The following is a 16,801-nucleotide window of genomic DNA, read 5'->3' as shown; positions in this document are numbered from 1 at the left end:
AAAAATGCCTACACCAAATTCCAATACAGTTTTTGCTTGGCTCTAGTGTAGAATTGGGTGCCTCTTCAATTAGCAACAATTTTTTTTTTTTTTTTTTTAAATTTTGGCGATGAAACCTCACTTCTGGTTACCATGATAGTTTTAACTTTGTTTTAGCATCCTGACTTTATTTAAATGAAAATAGATTGATGTGTACGTGGACAAGTTTAAGGCAGTGCGAAATGCCTAGTTTGTGCAATTCTGGGATGTTTTTTAAGTGAAAACATATCGTTGTGTACATGGACACAGTTTGTTCAATTTTGACTTATTTTGGTTTTGTGTAGCGGCCATCTTGAAATTGTGCCTTCGTGGTGCCAATCTTGGCATAAAACAAGAATCACCAAAAAGCAAGGGGCACCCAATTGTAGTGCAGACAAAAGCCTTGGTCAACCAAAGGTTCAGTGTAGGATTGAGGGAAATTTAATCAAGAGGAAGTATTGCAAATAACTTAATTTATGAATGCATTTCCCACTGTATATTGCAACCAACAGGATTTTTACTTTTCTATTTCTGCAATGTTTTCAGTAGTTGTCACTGTTTACCTAACAATGCTTAACATCTATATTTTACCATGTTCATAATCATTTTTCTGCTTAATAAATGTTAATCCAGATGAATCTATTTGTCTTCATTTATAAAGTTAAACTGTAACACATATATGTTTTATTTAATCCAGCCACCTTAAGTCATATGTGCTCAATAGTATAGCTGTTGTATAACTGTTATTCATTTAATAATAGTATAACTGTTATTCATTTTTTCTTTTTATGTGTTTATATTCTACTTATTAATTTGATTCGTTATGCTCCTTCATAAAATGTTAAATTTATTTTGGATGTGTAATAGCTTATACTAATAAATCTTAAAATAAATATTTGGTTCCTTTTTAAATGTTTAGTTAATGGAAAATACATCTATGTTAAATTTGTTACTCTTTGTGTGTCTAATGTTTATAAATGTAAGTGAAAATATATTCTGAACTTGCGCATATGTGTAAAAGCATGTTCTTTTTAACAATTTTTCTCATTGATTTTGTTTTGTAGGTGTGAAGTAGTATTCCATCAAGGATATACTTGTGACATGTATCAAGGCTCAAGAAATGATCCAGATTATTCATTTAAGGTATTTTTTTCAACTATAGGATTTATTAATTGAAGCAAGAGTAACTATATTGCATTGTATTTATTTTAAATATAAAAGATTTACATAGTAAATTGAGGTTTGAATTGAAATTTATTTCATATTTAATGGCTAGTGATAAGTGTTTCTCATATTAATCACAGAAATGAAAATTTGTTAGAAACCAGCAGTAATTTCATTCTGGAATTCTAGTTCCATCATAACTATATCACTGCTTGATAAATATTTTAATTTTGGCTCTCATTAAATTAAGTGATTTTTAAGTGATTAACAAAACATAATACATAGTTTTCTCTTAGGAACTATAGTTTTACTTAAAACATATGCTTACTATAAATATTTCAAACCCTATTAAATATTGCTAAATGCAATTTAAGCAGCTATCTAAGTAATCATTTTAATTGAAAATGAATCCGTAGGATTTGCTGCTAAAAAAAGTGCAGCTTATAATTGTAAAAGCATAGGCCATTAACTTCAGGAAAGTGTTTCCCAATAGATGTTTATTGTAGAAATAAGCATAAATACCTGAATGGTCAGTTAGAGAATATAATTCATACTGGATTTGATTCCTTCTGGTGATAAGTTGGGTCTAGTGACATGTAATTTTAATGGTTTTTTCTACTTGTAGTAGAAATATAAACCATATGTATTTCCTTTAGAAAACACTGTACAAAAATCTATATTGGCAAATAGTCTTGCGTAATAAAATAATCTATTTATTCTTTGAAAGCCATAAGCAGTCATTTAAGGTGTAAGAATTAACATGAAAGATTTGCGTATGCCAAGAAATGAACATTAATCTTTGTAAATTACATAAACCGAAGAAAATTGCAACTGGTTTTATGTAGTTACAGAATAATTGTAAATTTTATCAACTTCACAACAAACATATGCACCTAAATATACTAAATGTAGTGTTTGGCAAAATATTAAAAATAAATAGTTTAACATATAATTGTAAGAAAGTTATTGAGTAATATGCAAAATATAAAAATTATACCTTTGAAGCAATATTTAACCCTTTCAAGATGCGCACCTTTGTTTTAGATGCTCCTTCGGTCTGGAAAGGAATCGTCCCACATGATGCCCGACTTCAGGAAAATAATCATAAAAAAAAGTTTATCCTAAGGTCTTGATTTTTGGTACCATTTTAGATTATTACTTAAGTTATCACGTATGTTAAAATTAGCATTGAATAATCTTTTCCATTAATTTAAATAAAAATACACAACAAAAAATTACTTTGAGAAATAACTTTCAAAATCGCCATTCCAATTATTCTGAACTTTTAGTTGACAAAACAATTAATAAACAGGTCTTTCACAGGAAATGGAAGGCAGACATTCAATTAGCTCAGTCTCTGACAAAATTTCCATATCAGAATTACTAGAAAAATGCTCTGTGTAGAAAATGAATCATCACTCTTATCTGACAAAATAATTAATAAAAAATACAAGGACTGACTATCTATAAAAAGTAACAAAATTTTTCATATAGAAAATGAATCATCACTCTTATCTGACAAAATAATTAATAAACTTTAAAATTAATAAAAAATACAAGAAAGACTATCTACAAAAAATAACAAAATTTTTCATAGGAAATGGAAGGCAGGTATAAGCTCAGTCTCTGACAAAATGTCCATATCAAAATTACTAGAAATAATGCTGTCTATAGAAAGTGAATCATGACTCTTATCCATGTCTCTAATTGGCTCATTTTACCATGTGAGTGTATTCTTTCTCTGAAAAATAATTCTTGCTCACCGTAATAAACTGAAGTGAAGATTTTCTGAAATATAAAAGGGAAGAACACAAAATAAAAGTGATAAAAGTAATGTAAAGCATAACAGAACCCCCTATAATAACCTAAAATGACCCTACATAATAAAAAAAAGAATAAAAAATGGATTTGAAATGGGAATGTTTATATCGTTTGGCAAGTTAAAGAATGAAGCTTTTTGTTTGTTTACATTATATTTTCCCTCCTTCTCCGCAGTAGCTGACACCAAAGTTAAGCAGAATGGGATCAAACTAAAGATCAAGATCCTAAAACTATGTTCAGCTCAAAACTGATAGATACAGGACGCCAAATATCGGTCTCCAAAAAATGGTTCAGCTTAAATGCACATATGCATCACTCATCTCCCAAGTTCATTCTCCAGTGATGCATTTGTGGGATGCCTTGCTGTGAGAACTGTTTATAGGAAATGCATATGTTACCATGAAAGACCAAAACTGGAAAAGTTGACCTTTTCCAGTGAATGTCAACATATACCAAATACGTCGATCAAAAACTGAATATTTGTTTATATTCTAATACATTCAGACTACCACTGGAGTATATTGACAAGATCAGATATATTCTGGCGGAGGTTAAAGCAAGAAGCAGAGAAGACAAAGGTGACAAAAATACCAAATCCTTTGTTCTGCCACAGTTGTCACGTGGCATCCATTTGTTATAACCTGCTGTTTATCAGTCACATGACATCTATTTGTTATACTCTGATATACTGCTTTTTGTCAGTCTTATGCCAGGTTTGCTGGTGTGTGCAATATTTCCTTAAAAAGATAAATTACTTTTCATAGATGAGATTTTTTAAGAAATGTTGAGAGAAGCAGCTGCAACCTTTTCGAGAAGTGGTAGCCAAAGGTGTACATGCCGTCATTGCAAAATGATGTTTTCTGTAACTAAATGCAGTTGTAAAAGCAAGGGACTCGTGTGCAATTCATAGTCATAACAGTTTAAGTTGTTGCAGCAAATAAGATTATATAATGTCAATCACATAAGTTTATTATTGTTGTTTTTTTCTCATTTAGAATGTGTAGTTCATGTTAAGTTCGACAGATTATTTACATGTCCTGTTACTTAAGCTTTCTCCTATTTTAGCATGTATCATAATGTTTTAATAATAAAGTATGATATAAAAAAAACATGACTACAATATTTTTAGTCAGCTTTCAACATTAGTAAATGTTTATGGGTATACAATATTATTTATGGGTATAAGTGAAAAAAAGTATATTTGATAGATATTTCAAACATACACCAAGCGACTATGTGAGTGATGATTTCATTGCAGAATATGTTATTTTCCAGATTTTGGTCTTTCACAGTAACAAGTGTTAGCAATTAATTAGTTCCTTTTTTAAAAACACATTCTGTCAAAACATTAATTGTTAAATACTTGCTTTATTCAGAAACATTACCGTCAACATTACTGCTCAAAAACTTACAGTTCAAAATATTATCGTTCTGGAAAAAACTGTTGTTGCCAATCGGGAAAATGCATTTTAAATAAAATTAATACGTTGCGTTTACATTCGGGCATCCTGACTTAGTTACGACCTCGGAACATTAAGAACTTATATTTAAAAAAATTAAATCTGTAATATTAATGTTTATAGTTCGAAAGTCTTTAGCTGTTATATAGATTCACCATCGTTTTCTATTCTTTTTCCGTGTCCTAGTTTTAGTAATATGCGGCATGTTGTTATCGTTATCCTCAGTAACACTAATGTCATCACCATCATCATCGTCTTCTTCTGATTCAGCTTGACACTGCCATGACTTTAATTGGCTCACATGAGCTGTCGTACTAAAGAAATGTCCTTTCACCTTCTCTTCTAATTGAGTCACTCTATAGGTATCACTTGGTAAAACTTCTGTAATTACCAAAGGCCCTCGATACTTTTGTTGTGTTTTGGTTGATTCTCCAGTTGATTTAGGTACTCTTCTCATAACTACTATTTCTCCTCGTTCGAATGTTAAAGAATTGCTTTTCTTGTCATAATTTGCTTTCATTTTCATCTGCATATCTTCAATTCTCTTTCTAGCTTCATTTTGTAAGATTATTGGATTCTCCCATTCATTTGCATCTTCATCTGTAATCATCCTCATCAATCCGTCGTTAAATTTTGGTGAATCACCGTGAAGCATTTCGAAAGGAGTTTTATTTGTAGTCTTATTTATCATATTGTTTAGATTTCTTTCGCATTCCTTAATCTTTTTGTCCCAGTCTCTCTGATTCGGATTTTCCATACTCGTTTTAATCGTAGCCAAAATTGTTCGATTTGCTCTTTCCACCATTCCATTACCACTTGAATGCTGAGTTGAATTGAGTGTATGACTGATTCCATTATTTTGACAGTACTCTCGAAATTCCTTCGCTGTGAAACATGTTCCTCTATCACTGATTATTTTTTCTGGTAACCCAAAATCATCTACAAAACTCTTCAATGCAACTAACACATACTTGGTTGCAGTACTTTTCATAGGATATAAGCGTGTAAATCTCGTAAAATTATCAATTATTACAAATAATTCTGTATTTCCTCTTGAACTTTTTACGAATGGTCCTAAATGATCTATATGTATAATTGCAAAAGGTCTTCAACTAGGTCTAATCGGATGCAGTACTCCTTGTTTCTTACCGCTAGGCATTTTATTTACTAGGCATTCGAAACACATCGAAATGTGACGCATAACATATCGTTTCATTCCTTTAAACCAGTATGATTCCTTGATTTTGGCAACAGTTCTGTCTGCTGAAAAATATCCCAAAAGATCGTGAAATTTTACTACAATACCTTTTCGCATCGATTTAGGTATGACATATAATAATTTCTCCTTTTCTTGATCTTTCACTTTACGAAACAATCGATTATTCTTCAAGACGTAATTTTCAGTTACGTATTTCTCTGCATTCGTTCTATCATTTATCTTTTTCTTTAAAATGTCTATTAATTTGCGTAATTCTGGATCTGAATGCTGAATCATAAGAATTTGTTCATCTATCATTAGCGTTAAACAAACTTCCAAGTTGTTTTCAATTATAGAGTCTAAAGTTTCTTCTGGCTGATCAACTGGTGATCGGCTCAATGCATCTATGTGACTCATTCTTTTGCCTTGCCTGTGCTTTATTTCAAGATTGTATTCCTGGATCAGATTACTCCACCTTGCTATCTGAGGATTTGAAGTTTTCTTCGCGTTTAAATAAACTAAAGCTTGGCAGTCTGTAATTACCGTAAATCGGATTCCAATTAAAAATTTTCGAAGTCGTGTCAAAGTCCAAACTATAGCCATTAATTCTAATTTGCTTGAATGATAATTCTTTTCCGTTTCTGTTGTCCCTTTACTTACACAATAAACTAAATGCCACTTTCTATCTTCACCTTTTTGCAACAGCATTCCTGCCAGCCCTTTGTTGCTCGTGTCTGTGTGCACTTCAGTCTCTGCTTCGGGATTATATAATGCTAGTATTGGTTCATTAGTTAAATGATCCTTTAAAGTACTGAATGCTTCTTGCTGATCTTCGTTCCAACGAAATGTTTCATCCTTCCTCGTCAGTCTCGTTAGCGGCTCAGCTTTCTCTGCGTATTTCGGTACAAACCTTCTAAAGAAACTTGTAAGACCTAAAAATTGTTTAACTTCATGTTCATTGGTTGGTTTAGGAAAGTTTAACATGGCTCGTACTTTTCTTGGTCCAGGTTGCATACCATTTGATTTTATTAGAAATCCCAAATACTCAACTTCATCTTTTCCAAATTCGCATTTTGTCAGTTTCAATGTCAGCATTGCTTCTTCTCTCAATCTATCAAACACTTTCCTAAGTTTTTCCATCATTTCTTCCTAAGATTTAGCCGGAATTAATATGTCATCCAAATAGCACAATACTTCTTTATTAAGCAATGGACCTAAAATTTGATTCATAAGTCTCTGAAATTCTGCAGGTGCATTAGCTAACCCAAAGATCATACGTTCAAATTGACCAGTATCATCTGGAGTGATGAAAGCTGTTTTCAGTTTCGCTTCTTCAGTTAAAGGAATCTGCAAATATCCATGAGCTGAGTCCAATGTAGTGAAAACTTTACACTCACTAAGACATTCAAGGAGATCATCTATCCTAGGGAGTGGAAATTTATCTTTAACAGTTTGCGAATTCAACTTTCTATAATCTATCACTAATCGTAATTCACCTGTTTTTTTCTTTACGAGTAAAACTGGACTAGCATACGGAGATCTTGTTTCAGTAACAATTCTATATTTCTTCCATTCATTTATTATCTTCTTTATAGAAGCACGCTCTTCGGCATTGGTTTTATACAACTTCATGCAAATAGGCTTACTCCCTTCAATTTCTTTAATATCCATTTTTGTTAAGTTTGTATACCCTAATTCCTCCATATTTAATGCAAAACAATCTCGATACTCATTTATCAAATGTAAAACTTCCTATTTTCTCTCTGGCGTAGTATTGTTATTAACTTTAATTTCTTCTAAAGTAATCGGTCTTCTAAACTTCTTAATTTCATTTATTATCAGTATTTCTTTTTGACTTGAATTTTCAGTTTTCTGATCTGAACTTGGTTCAACTAATTCTGCTACTTCTGCTCTACCGATACATTGATTCTCTTTCAAAATTAGTTTTCGATCGCTGTAGTTAGTGACTGGTATCACTGTTTCTCCCTGTATTACTTCCAATAATGAGCCCAACTCATCTTCCGATCCACTTATTAAAACATAACCGTTATTTATTTCATCAGTTTTAACTTTCACGAAATTAACTGTATTACTTTCGATTTGAGTTTCTTGGGAAGCCTTCAGTTTAATTCGCCGAGTGTTGCTATCATTTTGCAACTGTGAAAATGGGCAGTCATTAGCATAGCGTATGTGCAAGGTATTTCCTATCTTGGCGTATGCAATATGCGGTAAATCAATCCATGTTCGACCAACTAATAAGTCGCATGGTTGCGTTTCATCTCCTACAATTAGAACTGTAATGTCCTTTCCTTCCACATTATCAATCTCTAAGTTAACAGTTACTTTACCCAATGTTCTAGCGGCTGGTTTATTCTGGTTCCCAAAGCCAAACAATTCCTCCACATTAGGTTTTACAATAAGATTCAGTCTCTTAGCCGCAGACTGTTTCAATAAACACGAACTAGAACCCGTATCTATGATTGCAGTAATTTGTTCCCCATTATTGATGCGAGCATACTTTAAATATACAGCTGGTGAAACACCTGAATTCTGGTCCACGGATAAATTATTTTTAACATTTGTCAAGTCTGTATTCTTAGACGTACACTTTTTAAAAGTATGACCCTTTTCATTACATTTCCTGCAAATAATTTCTTTTTTAGGCTGTGGACAATCCGTCGCTATATGTCCATAATCATTACAATTGAAGCATTTTGGCTCGCCCTTTTCGTTGCGGATGCCAGAATTATATTCCCTTTTCCTTTCGTCTGTTTTATAAAACTTATCTCTCAGATTGTATTTATTATCAAAACTGTTTTTAAAACCCACTTTGAAATTACCATCTGTCTGCATGGAATCGTTAACATTTCTTTGTCTTGAGTACTGATTATAGGATCCTTCATAAAATTTAGAACCAGATTTGGGCTTAGAATTATGCCTAAAAGTTTTATTTTCTACTTGAAGTACTTTTATCCCTGCCCGAATATTTTCATATTCATCTAGTTTTTCAGCTAACTCTTCAATATTAATGAATTTAGACCAATCATCAAGGAAATGGTCTCGGATAGCAGCGGGGACCCTCTTCTTTAATTGATCAGTAATAATAAGTTGTTTTAAAGAGTCAAAATCTGTTACATTTAATCCAGCAAGCCACTCTTCAAAATAATTTTTTAATTCAAACGTGAAGTCCTTCCACGTATTACGCAAAGTTTTAATATGATCAACGAACTTTTGCCGAAACTGTTCAGAGCTTAACTTAAATTTTCTCAGTAGCAGTTGCTTAACGTGCTTATAGTCGTTAGCTTTCTCTTCTGATTCATGGGCAATTGAGTTATTTCATAAGGCAATAGACCCAACAGCTGAGAAACCCAGTTTTGTTCTTCTAACCCAATACGTCGTGCCTGTCTCTCAAATAAAACTAGATAAAAACTTGTATCACCTTCATTCAAATCATACTTATGCATTAATTTACTCATATCACAAATATTACTTCTACTAACATTAGAAGGAACAGAATCATTTACATTACTACTTCTGATTTCCACTTCTATTTTCAATTTTTCAAGTTCAAAAGTTCTTTGCTTATCTTTTTCTTCCATTTCAAATGCTCTTTGCTTATCTCTTTCTAAAATTTCCATTTCAAATGCTCTTTGCTTATCTTTTTCTTTTTCTAAAATTTCTAACTTTTCCCTGTCTAAACGATCATTTATAATTCTATCTAGCATTTGTTTAGTAAAGTCTTCGTTATAATTCTTACTATTCAAAATCGTATCTCTTAAGCCTACAATTTTAATATCGGAAGGGACATCTACATCAAGTTCCAAAGCAAGTTCTTTTAAATCACATTTTTTGCCTCTTGCCAAATAAGCCATCTTAGACTTCAATTTTCAAATACTAATACAATAATTATACTTAAGTTCTTTCTGTTTAATACTTAGACATAACATAAACAGTTTATAAATTCACGTACCTTTCTACTTTCAGTTTTGGCGAGCTTCCGCATTCAGTTTAGGCTTAGCGTACGTTAAGGCAATACGTTGTTAAATCTAGATAATAATTCTAGTTTATCCCACTTCTGAAATGTTAGCAATTAATTAGTTCCTTTATTAAAAACACATTCCGTCAAAACATTAATTGTTAATACTTGCTTTATTCAGAAACATTACCGTCAACATTACTGCTGAAAAACTTACAGTTCAAAATATTATCGTTCTGAAAAAAACTGTTGTTGCCAATCGGGAAAATACATTTTAAATAAAATTAATATGTTGCGTTTACACAAGTATAATTGGGATGCCTGTCCAGAAAGCTTGAAATCAGTCATGGACTTCTGATAATATTTCCCCTCTGAGTGTCACGGATTTTGGGATCTGCTTACAAAGCAGCATTTATTAGCTAAATCTGTAATTGCTTATTATTCTTTATTTTCATAAACTTTCATTCATTATGATATTTATGTTATTAAAGCAAGTATGAAGGCAAAATATTTTACATTTTAAGTTTGTATGTACCAAGTGACAAAAAATCTCATGATTTCAGGGCATGCTACTCAGGGGGTTAATAAATGTAAGCATTATCTAGGTAATCCTGCTATTGTGCAAGATGCAAATATTGAAAGTAAATAAAATCTTGATGAATTTTTGGCTTGATAAATATTAGCCTGTAATAAATTATATTTTTCAAGAGTTGCTGAAGAAAATGTTTCTCTTAGAACCATTCTATTGCCTGTTGTTTATTAGCCCAAAAGAAATAAATGAGATATTAGCATCAAAATGGTATTTTATGTTGAATCACTAAAAACTGTATACATGACTTCTCAAATTGTTACCACGCTGTATTATATTTAAAGAAATTAAATAATGAAGAATCTGCATAAATGTATATGTGCTCCTTGCACTGTGAAAAAACAATGGTACCTAGAGCCATCAAATTTTGAATAACGTAGTCCTCCACTCGAACAGGGGCACCTGGAAGCCCAAATTTTGAATTTGTTTTCTATTGTCTCTTTTATATTTTTAAGACTTTAAGGAAGTTTTAATTAACAAACTTAGTGATTTCAAAGTGATGAGTTTTAACACTGTACAAAATAAAGCATTATCTCCAGTGCATGAGACTGTCTATGAAAAATTCTAAAGATATGCTGTTTTTAAGTATTTAGTGATTTTGCTGTGAAGTTGAATTTTATGTGGCGTAAACACCAAGGATGGGATATTTAATAAATAAACACAAAAAACGATAATAATAAAAAGACAAAAAAAGTTTCGTAAAGCCATCTTATAAGAAAACTGAACATTTATATGATAAACTGAGGAGACTGAAAAAACAGGAAAATGTATGCAAACACTTAACACTACATTGGGAATTCTAAATGTATACTGCCTTTAAAATTTTTAGTTTTACTGTTGAATTGTGTATCGTATAAGTACAAAGAAAATTATGCATGAAAATAAAGCTAAAAAGACAGAAAATAGGTTAGGAATGAGTGTAACTGCAGACCTTATAGACTGCAGGATCAAAAACATAAACCCTTTTGGGCGACCACTAAAATCTACAACCTCCTCAAACATGATTTTTCTATATAAATAATCTCTATTCTATAAATTCTAAATATCTAGAATAGCTTCTACTGTAGGGTCTTGAATATTTATAAAATTATGTGGGGATTTATCATTAATAATGCCTTTTCCCATTATTTTAATAATTATTTTATGCAAACTTTTTATGGCAAAACAGTGTAAAGGCAATTAATGAGATTTAAATCTAAACATTGAAACTCAATTGAATTATTGTATATCTTTGGTTGGTGCAATTGTGAATCTTTCTGTTTAATATTAGATCACATAAATATGTCTTTATTTTACTTTTGAATTTAAGTGTATTAACTTCAGATCTAATATTTAGGTTTGGCAACAGACGGTGTCTGAATGCAAACAGTGTCCTAGATGTAAAATGGCTATTGAACGAACTGCAGGCTGTGATCATATGACTTGTAAAAAATGCCAAGCCCACTTTTGTTGGGTTTGTGTTCAGGAGTTTCCTACTGGAACTGAAGTTTATAATCATATACCTTTTTGTAAGATGTATCCTAAGTGGTGATATTTTTATGCGTTACAGTTTTAGTGTATGATTATAATGTGTGTTATATAAATGCTAGTATATACAATCATAAACATTTTCTACTGTATTAACGAGGTTCAAATAATTTTTAATAATTTTGTGAATGTTGAATCTGTTTAGTAAATATTGTTTAGTACTTTATAGGAGAAATTTTTATGTTTTAATATTTCTATATTTTTCTATTGATCTTTCTTTTCTGGAAGCAGTATTAAAATGTCTTTATTTACTTTTTATGAAATATTTTAAATTTGTTTAGTATGTTGAAATGTTGTATGTGTCTTGATGTTCGAGGTTTATAATGCTTTACAGCTCATTTCCTTTTATTAAATCGTATAAAACTGTAAAATATTTTATAATTGGGAAATGTTTTTTAAAAAAATATCACTAAAATGCATTATGCTACATATTTTCCAATATACACATTTTTATTATTGTTACATTTGTATTCTATTTCAAATTTTGTTAAGAAAATAAAAATTGTATATTTGCTTTTTGTTTCTTTTAAATTGTTCTCTGAGACAGATTAAGAGTAAATTGTTCTCAATTTTAACAGATTCAAGCTGTTAAAAAATAGTGATAAAATTTTATCTCTTTAATGCTAAAAAGCAAATTTTTTAATTTTATCAATCTGTAAATTTTTAATCAGATGATGCTTATGAAACAGAAGCCATATCATTTGTACTGAATACTTAGAAATAAAAAGTATTAATAATAAAATTAAAAAATATATATTAGAAAAACTGATAAGTGATAGAGTGCATGACAGATAATACTGTGATCGAGCTGAAATTTTTTAGTAAAGAATTCAGCATTAGGTTCAGTGATTTTAAAAGCCAAGAAGCAAACTTGCAAATTATCTTTTATCCATTTGGATGTTTAACTAGCACCACTTTCTTTATAAATAGAATCAGTTGAACTGAGAACTTTATTCTGAATCTAAAAATCAGATATTATACTAATTAACCTTCATAAAAATTACTTTCCTCATGACAAGTTTCCAAAGATAACAGCTTCTGCCCAGGGAAGGAAAAAAAATTGCCATTTATAACAAATGCAAGCAGCTTTGGCAGACGCAAATTACTGATCCAGACCTGGAAAAAAAAAAGGTCTCTATTTTAAAGATCTACAGTATCCCCAAATACTGACTATCTTGCATCAGTCATAAAGTTGCAAATGCCACCCTTTTTTAACTTCAGAAAATTCCTACTTTGTATTTTATATAAGATTTTATGCTAGGGGTTTATATGAAATAATAAAGATTAAACTAATTACAATGTGTTCTTTTTTTATATTTTCATATAAATAGATTACTGTGGTATGCTGACCCATGAGATGATGTGATTATGACAGGACTATGGTACACCAAACCGTAGTCCTATCAAAGTTGCACATGCTTTCTGTATCATGCTAGTATACTCACAGATTACACACAGAGCTCGAAGTATTGAACATCCTTAAAAATAATACTTTAAAATTATTATGTATCTGTAATTCCTCTTACAGTAGATTGTAGAATTGCCCACCCACATACCTTCAGATATTATTTGGATATGTCTGTAGCCTGACCTTTTGCAGGATAGCCTGCGAGACATACATATATACTGCATTTGCGTGTGTGTACACACATATAACAGTTAATTCAAACAGCATAAAACAAATTTGTATATAAAGTTGGTTGGATTAAAACTTTTCAAGTCCTTAAGCACTAATGAGATTTTGTTGCACTTACGTATACAGGGTTTTCATATTGAATGAGACAAAGAGAATACCATAGTAAAATTCTGTAACTAATTTATCAAGCTGAAACAAATTAATTCTGAAACTGCAATTATGAAAGTTTTATATGGCCAACAGTGAAAATTTTTCCAGTTATCAATTTAGAGGCACTGTTAATCAAAATGGCACCATTCATGCAGAAGAAAGCGTACTGTGTTTTGGAATAAACTAAGACTGTATCATCATTCAAAGACATTTTCATGCGAACTTTGGTAAAGAATCATTACAGCGTCTAACTATGGGCAGAGTAGTTTCAGAACAGTCTGCTTATGTAAGAAAACCAGCCTGGTATGAACAGCTATCAAAACCAAAACTGTTGAAAAATTCCTGAGACATTTTTACGAAATTGCACAAAATCAAAGCATCATGCAAGTTCTGAACTCTGTGTGCCTCATTTAACATGGGGTGTATGTTATGGAAACGTCTACAATTCCAGCCAAACAACTTTCGGATGGTGCAGGCATTAAAACTTTCCGACAAACCATTGTGTTAACTTTCTGCGAGAATTTGTAAGATGGTAGATGGCTTTGCATAGCTTTGTGTTGATGAGTGAAGGCACTTCTCATGTTTCTGGCAAAATTAATTACCATAATTTTGGTGCACATAAAATCCGCATGGTTTGATGGAGCATGAGCGTGATGGTTGAGAACATTTTCTGTGCAATTTCTTACAGTTGTGATTTTGGTACTTTCTTTCTTCATGGCAAAATTAACGAGTGCATTGGTTGAGCTATGCTATCAGAGTAGTTGTTCGCTTAATTGGAGGAAGCGGTTCTTGGCTTCGTTCAGCAGCAAGATAGTACTCCACCACATAGACATAAAAACATGTCAATACCTGAACAATAGTCTACCTCATCACTGGATTGGCCATGCTGGGTCAAATGATAGCCATTGCTTTGTTGGCCACCAAAATCCCCCAAATCTAACTCCTTGTGATTTTTTCCTATGGGGTTTTGTTAAAGACAAAGTGCCCATGCCTCCATTTCCAAAGGACTTACAGCAAATGAAGCAACTTATAAACGAAGTGCTCGAATTATTAAAGGATATTCTATCACAAATGTGGCAGGAACTGGAATACCGCATATGAATTTGCCATGTCATTGGAGGGGCATAGGTAGAACAACTATAAAAACTTGGATAACTATAGTTTCACTGTAAATTCGATTTGTCAAAATTAAGTAATTACAGTATTCATAGGTATGCTTTCTTTTTGTCTCATTCAATATGTGAAATATCCTGTATTTATGACAGTTTTCATCCATTCCTTCTTTTTCAGTCTTGGCTTTGTTGCATGATACATTCCATGATAAAATCACCAACGGAAAGTTTTTGTGGTGTCTCTCACCCGATTCCCTAAGCATGTTTCTGTGGTGCTTCTTGATGCCTTTAGGCACTTTCTTATTATGCTTAATAGTTAATACATATTTGTATGTAGAAGCATTTTGTTATAAGGGAAATAATAAAGATATCTGAAATCAAATATGGGCAGGGGAAGTATTAGTATTATTTACAGAATAATGGTTTGCAAATTTTCTATGTGTGATCTGCCATACAAATGTGATTAAATTTTTAGCATAATATTGTTACAAAATGCCAAGGCGCGGTGAGATTGCTTTCCCACAAAGCAATTGTAGGGTTGCCACATTTAGGGAGAGATCCCCTATTTGACGACAAAATTGATGATATGCAGTGGACGGATGTAGAACCTTCTAAAACGAATTGTTACCGGTTTACCCCAGAATGTTCTCAAACACCAGCCAAAAGCTATATAAACCTTGCTGGTACGCAGGAGAGTTAGTTAGTATTGAGTGACTCTGTGCAGAGATGATCGAGTTGACAGCCGGCCAGCGAGTGCCGAGTGGACCGAAGAGTCTCTTAGTGTATCGCGGTTAGTGCATTGTGGAGAGAAAGTGTTGAGCTCCGGGAACGACTGAACCGAAGAGTCAGGAGCCGTGCTCTGTGTGTCATAGAGTGCATCGCGCATTGTAGCATGGAGAGTCGAGAGTACATGGAGTTCCAAGAATGACTGAGCAGAGTCAGGAGATGTACTCTGGTGCTTTGCAGTGAAGCTGTCTCCACCGTTATTGCCTGACAACGTGAAGGCTGTGTCGCTGATTGTTCCAGCGTGTTTAAAGTAGATCTTCGACGATTGTAAGTGTTTTGGAGCTGTCCTGACAATACTGGCCAATAAGGTGTGTTTCGATATTCCATGAAGTGCTGTCGTTGTTATTGACTCCAAATCCACACGAACCCCATATGAACGTGAAGAAAGAAAATAACATAACAACTGGTGTCAGAAAAGAAAAACGCAACAATAGCAGTAAATTCGCATCTATGTTACCAAAAGACGCTGTTACAACTCAACTAGGATATCTTATACACATTGTCCTTTATATATTCCTAGAGAAAAAGCACAAGGTGTAATATCAGTTGATCCAGGCAGTCATAAAGTAGTACGTCATTGCAGTAGTGAGGTATGTATTCACAATAAGCTTAGACATTTCTTCGTTACTTTTTATCAAATGCGTAAATTCATTCTTTTTAAGTTACCTTGCATGCGTTAACTTATATATGAACATAAATTTTAAAGGGATATTTTTTAAGAAATATTTTTATTCTAAATTTAGACATATTTACCTGGAGTCATTAGTTTTTGCATATAGTATAAGAATTAAACTGTACACTTGGCAAAGGCATATCTGAAAAGAGGTTCCATTCATCTTTATTCAGTAAAAAATATTTTTATCATTCCATATTACTATTTTTGTAATTATTAGCCCAAAGGGCTATCAATTTTGTTTTAGCATTTTGTGGTGTTTCACTATAAATGGCATTTCACTTTTCAAATTGTTGCCATCAAATATTGCCCTGTATTACATTTAAAGAAATTAAATAATGAAAAATATTCATAAATGTATGTATGTGTCTAACATTTTGATAAAACAATGGTACCTAGAGCCATCAAATTTTGAATAATGTAATCATCCACCCGAATATGGGCATCTGGAAGCCCAAATTTTGAATTTGTTTTATTATCTATTTCATATTTTGTTAAGCATTTGTGAGTTTTTGATTAAGAAACTCTACGATTTCAAAGCAAGTAATGGCAACATTGTACGAAAACAAATTTTTTTATCTCTAGCACGCGAGACTATCTGAAATTTTAAAGATATGCTGTTTTTAAATTATTTTGTGATATTGCTGTTGAATTAAATTTTATAGTTTAAGTGCGAAAACATATTTAATAA

The 16,801-nt window shown here is 31.9% G+C and overlaps 1 protein-coding gene across 3 annotated transcripts in view; it reads left to right on the top strand.

Annotated features, from left to right (window-relative positions):
• LOC118203842 (uncharacterized) overlaps window positions 1–13,052 on the top strand; it is a 42,184-nt gene extending 29,132 nt beyond the window's left edge. For all 3 annotated transcript variants that reach the window (XM_035376133.2, XM_035376131.2, XM_035376132.2), the window contains exons 5-6: window positions 1,083–1,161; window positions 11,563–13,052. In XM_035376133.2, coding sequence (XP_035232024.2) covers window positions 1,083–1,161; window positions 11,563–11,757 — 274 coding nt within the window. In that variant the 3' untranslated portion in view covers window positions 11,758–13,052. The remainder of the gene's footprint in view (window positions 1–1,082; window positions 1,162–11,562) is intronic.
• Window positions 13,053–16,801: the final 3,749 nt, after the last annotated feature.

The sequence above is a fragment of the Stegodyphus dumicola genome, chromosome 2, assembly GCF_044657685.1.
Source record: "Stegodyphus dumicola isolate Sdum_Otavi_A_Nest chromosome 2, ASM4465768v1".
Taxonomy (NCBI): domain Eukaryota; kingdom Metazoa; phylum Arthropoda; class Arachnida; order Araneae; family Eresidae; genus Stegodyphus; species Stegodyphus dumicola.
Note: the sequence above shows the minus strand (reverse complement) of the source record. Positions and strands in the feature narration are given on the sequence as shown.